Source organism: Pteropus vampyrus, unplaced genomic scaffold, assembly GCF_000151845.1.
Source record: "Pteropus vampyrus isolate Shadow unplaced genomic scaffold, Pvam_2.0 Scaffold50, whole genome shotgun sequence".
In the NCBI taxonomy this organism is placed as follows: Eukaryota; Metazoa; Chordata; class Mammalia; order Chiroptera; family Pteropodidae; genus Pteropus; species Pteropus vampyrus.
The window spans coordinates 8,109,260-8,122,065 of NW_011888831.1; the positions used below are offsets into that span (position 1 = coordinate 8,109,260).

General features: G+C 33.4%; 1 protein-coding gene across 4 annotated transcripts in view; it reads left to right on the forward strand.

The window, feature by feature from the left end:
• The window catches only part of NF1 (neurofibromin 1), a 210,001-nt gene that overhangs the window by 73,585 nt on the left and 123,610 nt on the right, over positions 1–12,806 (forward strand). For 3 of the 4 annotated variants that reach the window (XM_023530595.1, XM_011360010.2, XM_011360009.2), the window contains exons 15-20: positions 2,660–2,739; positions 4,243–4,366; positions 5,749–5,904; positions 7,060–7,309; positions 7,857–7,930; positions 8,163–8,246. In XM_023530595.1, coding sequence (XP_023386363.1) covers positions 2,660–2,739; positions 4,243–4,366; positions 5,749–5,904; positions 7,060–7,309; positions 7,857–7,930; positions 8,163–8,246 — 768 coding nt within the window. The remainder of the gene's footprint in view (positions 1–2,659; positions 2,740–4,242; positions 4,367–5,748; positions 5,905–7,059; positions 7,310–7,856; positions 7,931–8,162; positions 8,247–12,806) is intronic. The other variant, XM_023530594.1, reaches the window with a different exon arrangement.

Sequence of the window (12,806 nt, forward strand, 5' to 3'; positions counted from 1 at the left end):
TGCAGGAAATAAAACTATGTGAACCTAACAACAAAACTTCAAAATCTATAAAGTAAATGGAGAGACAAAGCCAATTGTAGTGGGATACTTGAGCATACTTTTCTCAATATCTGATAGAATAAACAAGCAAAAAAATTTAGTAAGGATAGAAGATTTGAACAACACAATTATCAAATATGATATATTTGACGTATATAGAGCAATACACTCAATAAATACACTTTCTTTTCAAGTACACATGGAATGTTCAGTAATTCCTGAGCATAAAGTAAATCTCAGCAAATTCTAAAGGATTGAAATCATTCAGAATTATTTTGGTGACTACAGTAGAATTAAGCTAGAAATCAATAACAGAAAACTTTATGAAATATCAAATGACTATACTGTTTTTATTTATACTCTGTGCTAATTAATGTACTCTGCAAATTAGTACAACTACCATTAAAAATTGCTTTACAGTGTCTGCAAAAGCAAAACATAGGACTTAACAATTCCACCCCTAGGTATGTATCCACTAGAAATGTGTATGTATGTTTACCAAAAGACACATTCAAAAATATTAATAGCATAATTTGTAATAGCCCCCAAAACTGGAAACAAATGTATCAACAGAATAGATTAATAATTTGGGTTATATTCATTCCATTGATTACAACAATGAAAAGAGAATGAGCTACTGCTAAGTGTAGCTCACAGACATGATCTCTTAGAAAACAGCCAAACACAAAAGAGAACATGCTGTAAAATTCTCTTTATATAAATAAGCAACAGGCAAAACTAATCTATGGTGATAGAAATCTGAACAGTGGCTACCTTTGTCAGGGGCTAATGACAGCAAGGTAATGTGAAAAAGGCTTCTGGGTGTTGATAATGTTGCTCTAGATAGGTTACATGGGGTATATATATTTGTGAAACTTTATTGAGCTATATATACTTAAGATTTGCTACTTTGTTGTTTACACTGTACAATTTTACCAAAAATATCAGCACTTATTGCTTATATTTGTGTATATTGCTATTGGTCTTATAAATTAGTATATTCCTTGCATTCTTTTTAGAAGGCTGTTTGACAGTATTTGGCAGGAGCTGTAGAAATACCCATTTTTTTGGTGCAGATAATTCCATTCCTGTATTTTTTAATCCTCTGAATACAATTCAAAAGGAAAAAGCTACATACCTATGTGCTTATTGCTCTTATTTATAATAGAATATTAGGAAAATTTTAAATATGGTTTAATGTTCAATGCCAAGAGAATATTTTAACTTGGTGAACTGTTAAACATCCACTAAAACATACAGATCACCCAGCAATATGGAAAAATATTAATGAAATGTAAAATGGGTATACTATGTTTACAGCTTTGTTAAAATATATGCAGAAAACTAAAAAATGGAAGGGGTCATGAAAAGGAAAACAATTATATGAAGTCAGGGGAAAAAAGGCTAACACATTCTCTTTCAGTATTTTAAAAAACGTTTTGCCAAACAATAATATAAATAGAGAATTTGCCTCTTAAAGTGTCAGTTAATTATACTAAATTTTTGCACAAAAGTGACAAAATTGAATGTTAATTGGTGCCATTTTTTCTTGATATGTGTTATAAACTATAATTTTTGAAGATTCTCAAAATGAGTATCGGTTTTTACTAAATATCTAAAAGTAATTATAGTAAAATGTTTGAAATAAGATATTGTAGGTCTGGTCTTTAATAATTTGTAACTATTGGAGTTATAAAGTGGTCCAAGGTTAGACATTTACATATTTTTTCCTAATGTGAGATAAGTTATCAGTGCAGCTATTTGCAGTTAATGCACTTGATTTGATTTTAAGAGAAGAAATCATTTCTCATTATTTGTTCCAAACAACATTTCATTGAAGTTTTATTAAAAAGTTTTAGAAGAGAGTAGAGAATTGCCTCATATGCTGACCAAGGACTGAGAGGAATGTGCAGAGCTCAACAGTGTGCCTCTAGGGGATGCATTGTGGAATTGGAGTTAGGGTAGGGTTGTTTTGAAGGAAGAGTCTAGTTTTACTCTTTATACCTTAGATGGCTTTAATTTATTTCATAATAGTGTTTTTGTGTTGTATATCTTAAATTAATTTAATTCCCGTTCATGTCCTTTGAGCCAAATTCCAATTCCAGTTTCAGTTCTGTCAATTGAAATATTTTAGGATGAATCATCTGCTATGAAATGTGAAGTCTGTTTTGTTCTCCTCTCATTTTTGAAAAATAATTTATCTTTTCCAAAAGAATTTGTGGCAAGAAAGATAACTTCTACTTTATCTTTTGGCCTAGAATTAAAATATTGTTGTGTATATTTGGCAAGCTCTCCTTACTTGGCGATTAAATTTATGTTCCATAGAGTTCTTTGATACTTATTGAAATTATTTTGTTTGTATCTTAAAGTAATTTTTACATGTTTATATTGCTATTCTGAATTCATCAGTCATTTAATTTCATGCATGTATGCCATATTAGGTAAGAATGATAGGAATAAAGTGATTTATTTCTCTATATTATTCCCTAGAGATTTGGGTTCTTCAGAGTTGAGGCTACAATTAAATAGCTCGATTATTAACATTTGTAAAATAAATACTCCAGTGTTATGTTTACCAAAACTTTTTAAATAAGTCTTCTCTCTCTTTTTTAAAATTCAGGCTCTGCTGGTTCTCCATCAGTTAGATAGCATTGATTTATGGAATCCTGATGCTCCTGTAGAAACATTTTGGGAAATTAGGTATATGGACTTTTATTTTTTTAATTCAGTTTAAAATTTTATTTTATATTTTTTTGTTTTTAAATATTAACTATATTATTTGGTTTATTTTAAAGTTTATTCACTTATACCTCAAGAGGTTTTTTGATTTTGTATTTTATTTGACTTGAAATTATTAATTAGATCATTTCTTGTTTTAACTGTAGGAAGTGTCACAGCAATTTAGAAAAAATTTTTTTTTAATTGTACTATATTTTATTACCCAGCTGTAAGTACTATTGGTTGGTAATTTCTCTTTTATTTCAGATTTTTGTGTAACTGTGTTTTAAATTGATTTTTAGTTATAAGGTTGGTGTGTTAAAATTTTGGAATGTTAATAGTTTACTCCAGTTTTTTAAACTATGATTTTTCATAAATTTTCAAATATACCAGTGTTTTTGATGAATGGATTAATAATGAACACTGCTTAGTAGGCACAAAATATATACAGAATTTTATAATTTATTTCCCAGGTTTTATAAATTATTACCTTTTAGTGAGCACAAAGGCAATGCACTGAGGAAAATTAAGCTTCAGGTTTTGTCATTATCTCATCATAGAAGTGGATGCTCTAAGTCACCTGGCAGCTGAGTCAAATTCCTGATGATAGAGCAGTGCTCTTCGAAAGTAGTGTAATGTGAACCACATACATAATTTAAAATTTTCTAACTGCCACATTAAAAAGTAAAACGCAGGTAAAATTAATTTTAATACATTTTAATCCAATATATATATCTGGAATATTATTTCAGCATGTAATCAATATAAAAGTTATTAATGAGATATTTACATTCTTTTTTCATAAAGTTTTCAAAATTTTGTGTGTTTCACACTTTGAGCACGTCTCAGATTGGACAAGCCACATTTCAGGTGCTCAGTATCTACATATGGCTGGCTAGTGGCTACTGTGTTAGATAGGTCCAGAGTAGGGATCAGCAAACTTTAAAGGGCAAGGTAGTAAAAATTTTAGACATTATAAGCCAGATAGTCTCTATCATAACTATTCAGTTCTACTGTTGGAGTGTGAAAACAGCCACAGACAATACATAAATGAATGGGGATGGCTGCCCACTGAAACTTTATTTACAAAAGCAAATGATGGACTAGATTTGGCCTGTAGGCAGTTGTTAGAGACTCTGCTCTAGTGTTCTTGGTTTGTATACCGTCTGGCTTTGTGCATTTGGTTTATTATTTATTCTTGTGTCCTCTACAAAGACTAGATGCATAGATGAAATAGGTGGGAATTAGGGGGTAGGGAGCTTAGAAGTACTTGAATTTTTTTACATAATCCATAGACTTATTTCCTTTGATTATTGTGCTACTAACATTTTGGTAACCATTTCCCTAAAACAAATCCTAAAAGGGAAAATAAACTTCTCTAAACTTGTGTCCATTATGAGAGAATGCCATTCTTATGTACTGATTATATCTGTATTAGGTTATTTATTGACAGTGCTGGTAACCATGAATTTTATATTACTGCAGCTCTCAAATGCTTTTCTACATCTGCAAGAGATTAACTAGCCATCAAATGCTTAGTAGCACAGAGATTCTCAAATGGTTGCGGGAAATTTTGATCTGCAGGAATAAATTTCTTCTTAAAAATAAGGTAAGCAAAATGACATCTTTAGAAATGGAAGAATATTTGGAATGGTTATAGGAAGAAATTAAAGAAGTGTTATTAGCCAAATTAAGTCCTACTTTAGCTCCTCCCTCCTACAAAGACTTCAAGGGAAATATGTGCAGGGGACAGTGGTTGCAAAATTAACATTTAAAAATCTGTTCTGAGGCTTTGACTTTAGAGCCACAACCCTGATTAGTTGAGTTAAGCAGGACACTGTGGAACAAGCCTGGGAGGCATTGGGGCTGCTGTAATTAAAGTAGATTGAGGAGCATATTCTGTTTCTCCTCTCAAGTTCATATGTAAAATTTGGATCTTATGGTTAGATTAGTCCAGAGAATTTTATCTATCAAGAAGCAGAAGAGGAGAGGTTTCAGGGTCCTCAATCTAGTTTTATTCATATTCCTGCCATAAAGGTTTCACCTCTTGAAAACATCAGGAGTTGTCTTCCTTAGGGTCGAGTGAAAAGTTTCATTCTGAAATATTGAAGCATGGTGACAAGGTTTTGGAGCATAGAAAAGAGCCTTAAATTTTTTTTAAAGATAAAGTTTCTATAATTAGTCAATTAAAATATTCTATTATGGCATAGTTTTGGGAGTACTTGATTCAATGGTTATTTTCTTTTGGGAGTACTTGATTCAATGATTATTATAAAAATAGCTACAAGAAATTTTAAATGTAAAAAACTCATAAGCTTATCAGTATATCTTGTAGCTTGTTAAATTTTCTTTGTTTAGAAATGGGCTAATGGTGAATTGAGTTTATTTACATCTGGCTTATCTTACTGTGTTAATATAGTGGAATTTGGCATTATTCCTAAAATAAGGAAAGAGATTAGAGTTCAGAGGTTTGCACCCTTGCCTATGGTATAATTCTCCAGAGTATAAGCAGTATTAATCCATTAATAAATCTGTAGTACTCTGGTCAGGAAAGTCACTCTTGTAACATACTTGGCACTGTTAATGACTGGTCCAGAGGAACTTAATCTCAAAAAAGTTACCTTCCAATTATCCTGTCATGGCACAAGATAAAATCTTACAGGAGATCTTTGTAAGTCATTTTTAATTGAGAAGTGCCTACTGTTGATGTTTTACTTGTGTCCATATTAGATCTAGTAATGTTAATTTATATCTCTAGAATCTGTTGTTTCTGATTATTTGAAGGATGGAAAGCCAAGAAGAGTTTCAAAGACATTGAGCAAACATTATTCGTACTACTGGGTTTCTAGTGAATGTTCCTTGAGGTGAGTGGTAGGAGTTGTGAGGAGAGGTTTTCCAGGATAGTCTAAAGCAGGAACACAACTTGTATTAAGTATTTATTACTCTTGGTTATCAGTGCTTTGGAAAGGCTTACTTATTTCTTCTTTCTAGCAGGCAGATAGAAGTTCCTTTCTCTTCCTTTATGGGGGAGGATGTGACGTTCCTTCAAGTGGAAATACCAGTCAGATGTCCATGGATCATGAAGAATTACTACGTGCCTGTACTCCTGGAGCCTCTCTTCGGAAGGGAAAAGGAAACTCATCCATGGTAAGCAGCTTCTTTTTTAGTTTTCCTATATCATCATCTGTGCTCTGTATTTTTTTCTGAATGAACTTTGGTAAATTTCAACTAGGTAATACAGTGTAACAAAGAACTGCTTAGATTTTAGTTCTATCATGGCTCTGGAAACTCAGACAAATTCCCAATATCTCAGTGACTCAGTTCCTCAACTTTAAAATGGGGATAATAATAATTTCTGCCCCAGAATTGTTGTGAGGATTAAACGGGATTATGTAGACAGCACTTAATCAAGTATTTGGCACTTATAAGCTGTAACTGAAAGCTGTAATCATTATAAACCTCTACCCCATAAGAAAGACCATTTATACCTCAGAAGTTTAAAAGTTGTACCAACTAACAAAAGTACCCTCACTGGGAGAAAAAGCGTTTTGTTTGATGTTATAGGTGTTTCTGTGATTTTTGTTTGTGTGCATACTTCCTTTTAAAAATAAATCATAGTACCAGTGAAAATAGCATTACAGAAGAGTTTCTTTTTCAGACTAAAACTTTTTTAATCTCTAATTTTTAATAGAACCTTCTGTTGAGGAAAACATCAACTAAGCAGTGTGATGTTCACTATTGTCTACTTTACCTGCAGAATTCTCATTCATTTTGTAAATGAGAATTTCTGTGTTTCATGTTTTGAGAATATTTAATCCAGAATCAAGTATATCTTCTACAGCAATATTTAGTTCTTGTTTGTGCTCTCACTTCAGTCAGTATTGCAGTGTACTTATTTTATTTCTTCCCTCTAGCAGATGAATAGAATTTCCTGTTACTGCCTCTTCCTCTGTCATTTATAATTGAGAAATGGATTACATTTTTAAGTAGGTTTATGTTATGGATGTTTAAATTGTGTCACTATTAGACTTAATCTACATTTCTGGAATCTAGAATAGATAGGAGAATACCTATTTGATTTGAAATTTGACAGATAGTAGCATTATTTTGGTCCAAATAATCACATTTCTCATTTAGACAAGATATTTGGGGTTTTGAAAATTCTAATCATGAATAAAGGGGAACGTTCTTGTGGGTTATTGTATGCAGATACATATATGGTACACAGTTTGTTGCTTTGTTGGGTTTTGTAAATAAAATTACCTACGTTGAAAATATATACCTCCCACCCCTCACTCCCAGGATAGTGCAGCAGGGTGCAGTGGATCCCCACCAATATGCCGACAAGCCCAGACCAAACTGGAAGTGGCCCTGTACATGTTTCTGTGGAGCCCTGACACTGAAGCCGTTCTGGTTGCTATGTCCTGTTTTCGCCACCTTTGTGAAGAAGCGGATATCCGGTGTGGGGTGGATGAAGTGTCAGTGCACAACTTCTTGCCCAACTATAACACATTCATGGAATTCGCCTCTGTCAGCAATATGATGTCAACAGGTAAATGTGGATAATGTTGTTGTTGTTTTTTTTTTTCCACTCAGTCTGCCTTGAATCACATGACATCTGATTGTGCTAGGAATGTAGGAACGTATCTAAGATGACTACTTTGCAAGGTTATAGGGCTGATTCAGGTAGCTTACCTGAAACTTTTTTTCTGTACAAGGTAGACTGAAAAATAAAATAGCATTTGAAATAAATTGTTAACTTCTCACTGAGTTTTTAATATAATGTACGTTTGTTTAAAAATTGGCAGTATAAATTGCTGGCAGTTATAAATTACATAATTTACTCAGCCTGAACTTTACATAGTGAATTTTTAAACACATTGGCACATGTTTTGAATAAATATAGATAGGAATAGCAATTTTATGCTATGGACATCGTGGAGTCCAAGTGAGGCTGATAAAAGGAAGTTTTCAGCTTTATTATTTAAAGCATTCATTCCACTGCTCTTACTCTGCCTTTTGGGTCGGGTTTAGGAGGTTCTCCATTGGCAGGTAGGGCTCTAAGTGCAATAAGTTGATTTGTTGTTGTCTTTGCTTAGGAAGAGCAGCACTTCAGAAAAGAGTGATGGCACTTCTAAGGCGCATTGAACATCCCACTGCAGGAAACACTGAGGTATGCCCTTAGCAACAGAAGCATCCTTCCCCTGCCTCACCCTTAATTTTAGAAGCCTCATGTTATGTGTTTATGGCCAGGAACAGCTTTAGAAGCAAATCTAAGAAATGTGTATATTACAAGTAGAATATTATATTTATGATATGCATCAAGTTTGAGACCTGTCTATTGCTACTTAATTTTTAGCTCTAGGTTTAAAGTTGCTTTCAAGTGGTAATTATCTTCATTTTAGGCTTGGGAAGATACGCATGCAAAGTGGGAACAAGCTACAAAACTAATCCTCAACTATCCAAAGGCCAAAATGGAAGATGGCCAGGTGAGTTTGTAAAGTTGCTTTTTGTCTGTTAATTGATCTGTTAAACATATGTACTTCACTTCAGTAATCTTTTGTGAGTTACTCTTTTTTAATAAGCATATAGTTGTTTTAAGACTGACATTTAGCTGTGATTCATCTAAATCTACCCTGTATAATATAGTAGCCACTAGTTACATGTGCCTACCTAAATTTAAATTAAAATTTAACTTAAATTAATTAAAATTAAATACAGTTAAAATTTGGTTTCTCAGTCAAATAGCAGCCGCATTTTAAAGGCTTAGTAGCAACATATGGCAATTGGCTACCATATTGGACAGCACAGATATAAAATGTTTCAGTCATTGCAGAAATATTGGACAGCACTGAACTAGATCTGATTTGTGGTAGAGACTATTCTTTTACCTACACCCCTTCTTTCTCTTTCTCCATCATGATATTTCATAGAATTTTCAGGAAACAGGCAAAAAAGGTAGAAAAAAATAAATTAAAATTGAAGCGATATATTTTACTGTTTCATTAGGTATTCTAATTAAGAGATCTGGTGGGCAGACAATTGAACCTATAGGTTAAATGAAATTTTAAAACTTGGACATTTCATTCATCAGCTGTTATCATCTATTATCTTAGATATTAACAATTAATTGGTATTTGTGCATATTTGATTTGTAATGGCCATTTTGCTCTCATTATTAGGTGTTTTAGACAACGTGGTTAGTCTCCTATTGCTTTTTCCTTGTCATGCTTAATTAGAACAAGAAAAAGATGTTATGTTTTTGTGAAGCAAAAATATGTACCTACTGTCATTATTTGAAGATGACACATGGCTTTAAGTGAAAGCATTTTTCTTGTTAACTGTTTTAATGAGATATAATTCACATACCATACAATTCACCCATTTAAAATGTACAATTCAGTGGTTTTTAGTACGGTTATAGAGTTGTACAACCATCACCACAGTTTTAAAAACCTTATAACCTTTAGCTATCATTCTCCTTCCCCCCAGTCTCACCCTCCCACCCCAGGTCATGACAACTACTAATCTACTTCCTGTTTCTATACACTTGCCTATTTTAGACGTTTCACGTAAATGGAATCATTCGATGTGTGGTCTCTTGTGACTGGTTTCTTTCATTTGGCATAGTGTAGGCAAGGTTTATTTGTGTGAATCACTGCTTTTTAAAAGAAAATTGATGTTCTAAGTTGATTATATTAGTCTATGACAAAAAAAAATCTGGCTTTTTAAAAATGTATGTAATAAACTTTGAATTTTTTTACTTTTTTTCATCTTTCACATAGTTTTTTCTTTAAGTATACTAGCATACTTACAAAAATATGTATAAGTCTAAGTGATAGTTCAAAACATTAGGGAGTGAACATACTTGTGCAAACCAGCACCCATATCGAGAAATAAATCATTACCAGCATACCAGAAACCTTCCTTGTGCCTTCGTCAGTCATTATTTTGAATAGTGCTGCTATGAATATTCTTGAATGTGTCTTTTGGTGACCATCTGGATGCATTTTTGTGAGGCACATACTTAGCAGTGGAATTGCTGGGTCACAGGGTATGAAGATGCACGTATAGGGAATATAAATTAATACAACCACTTAAAAACCTGGTGGTTTCACAAAGACTTCCAAAGACAATAACATTTTTAAATTAACATATAATACCTATGTAAATTTCTTTTTAAAGAATATATGCCAAATAGGGCTATTGATCCACTAACAGAGGTTAATTAGTGGTTTTTAAACCTGCGTGAACAAGCAGTTTTTCTTTTGTAATTGTTCAAATTATTGCCCTTTAAAGCCCAAAAGTAGAAATTAAAATGTTAAATTTTTCTAATTCAATTAGGTAAAAAAATATTTTGAAGCACTTAAATATTCAGTAAAATTCGACATTTATTTTAGGCCTAGGCAAAGGTAAGCTGAAAGCATTAATATAATATAATATACTCAGTTAATAACTGAATTCACTAACATCAGAAAATGCAACAATGTCATCAAAGCAGTGTAAGACAGGGGAAACCTGAAATTATACCAGTGGAATGGAACTGAAAATCAAGAAACTTGTGGTAATCATTTGAGCCCCAATAAGAAATATGTTAATATGGCAGAATTCACACTAAAGAAGAAACATTAAACCTAATTCTTTATGTAATACAGAAGTCTTAGACACAAAAGATCCACCCAGATGGAAGAAGAATGGCATTATTAATATGTTTATGTTTCAGCTTAAATTTAACTTATTTAGCTTTCTTTATATTTAACACATTCAAGAACATTTAATTATAATTTGAAAATAGTAATCACCACTCTGTCCCCAGAATCAAGAAGAAGATAAGAATTATTCTGTTGAAGAGTGCTAAAATGTGCTGGGAGGTGGGGGGAGGGGGGAACCAAGACTGAATGATAAACTATGAACCCTGTGAAGGAAAAGCCTTTAAACCTAATGCGAGAACCATAATTACTAAAAATAGTTGGTAATGGTACATTAAACACCATAAGTCCATCATACCTAGTCAGTAAGAATACACAAAATGAACTTTGACTACTGCATGAAAATTTTTTAAATTTCTATTTGCCTGTTTTCTAAATTTTGAATCTCATTAGAATCTGTCTATAAAACAACATACTAAGAAACAAAGAAATTTCTTTGCTTCATTTATTAGTCCTTCAGAAAGATTAACTGCATCATCATTTTGGACTGTATCCCAACAAAATGTTTCCTTTCTTGCAGATGTTATCCAAATTAATGTCTGTCACATCATTACTGTTGAATTGATGTTTATGAACTGCAGGTTTTTGACTAAGATGTTCATGGTAAATAGATGCTAAATTGGGAAGATGTTAGAGATGAGATCTTAACTTTGCATGTGAATCTAAACTAGCTCTTCTTCACACCCAGATCTTCACCATCGAAATCAGTCTTTTTTTTTTTTTTTTTTGCTAATTTTGCATTGACCTGAGAGCTATTGCAACTGACATCATTTGCACTTAACGTATGATCAACCATATGTTCATCATAATGGTGATGATGGTGATGGCGATGGCGATGGCGATGGCGATGGCGATGGCGATGGCGATGCTGATGCTGATGCTGATGCCGATACTGTGGACAGAAAAACTGCTGGCAATTAAATAATTTATTTCCAGTGGTCTCCTCAAGAAAATCCCCAGTGCATGTAATAGGAATTCCTGAGTTGCTTGTGCTATATGAGCAGCATTTATTTCCCTTGAAATATCATGTCTGGGTCTTTAGAGTGTGAACAGGCATCTAGTTTTTGTATTTGGTTATCTACCAATGGCATTGACTCAGTGTTAAAAACCAGATTCTTTCCTGTTCTATTGTTTGTCCCACTTCTTTCCGATGGGACATTAATCCTCCAAGCAAAAGCTTGCTTAACTTTCTAACTTGCTGTTCTGATGATCTGTACCACAACTGCTTTTAGGAGGATTATGACTCTGATCATCACCTTCACTTTTTTTAAGGGCTCAGTATCTGCAGTGTCTTCTGACTATACCTCATTGCTAGGACTCCCACCTGATTTGCTTGCATGACTAGAATTTACCTCATTTCTAGATCCATCACTATGCCCACTACTGCTAATGACCACTGCATCCATCTTCATTGCTGTTGGTAGTTTCACCAGAGCTTCCCTGCATGATTCCTCTGTGTCTGAAAGTTGCTGTTGCACGTTTGGATCTATTAATAAGTTGCTCATCCATTTCAGTGCCACTACCTCCACTTTGGTGGGTATCACTATTATCACTGCTTTGAGGACTAGCTGCAGGTGACCAAGGACATGGAACAGCTCTAAGCTCTTCTTGCTTTTCTTATTTCCAATAGGAAGATTAATATAAAGATGCAAAATAACTCTATAATAGATAGCTGAACCTTAGCTGCTAGCGTAGTATTCCATAGTACTTTAACTAACATCGAGGCCAAGTATAATGTCTGTTCAGTATGAATACTTGGCTCAAGAACTGAGATAAGATTAAGGAGATGTCTAAGTGGTATTGGATCCAAATTCTTGATGAGTGAAAGAACTAAGCCATGCCTTTACTGACTACAGTGTTTCAACTGTGCTGCAGCCCAAACATAGTCAATATGCTGATTATTCAGTCACCCTTCTGCTGCCAAAAAATTCATAACCACTCGGCACTGCTTGATAATGTCATAGTGTAAATTTGGTCCAAATATGTGCTCTACCACATTGTGGCTTCTAAGCCAGTCTGCAAGTTCTTTTGCAATGGACGTTTCTGCTGATACTAATGATTCATTATTGCACATATCATTGAAGGTGTGAAGTTGATTTGTTATCTGACTTCGTCCAGCTAGCCTTATGGTTAAAGTAGGTGACATTAAATACTTAATGCAGGATCCTGGCTTTCTTTATTAAAGCACAATATATCCAATGTGTCCCACCTGAAGTCAGCCATGTTGAAAGCCACATTCTATCTTAACTCATGATCAGAGAGCTTGCATAAGTATTTGATCACATAGGTCCTAAAAGGGATAATGTGCTGCTGCATGACAGCAGGGATATGTAGCCATAT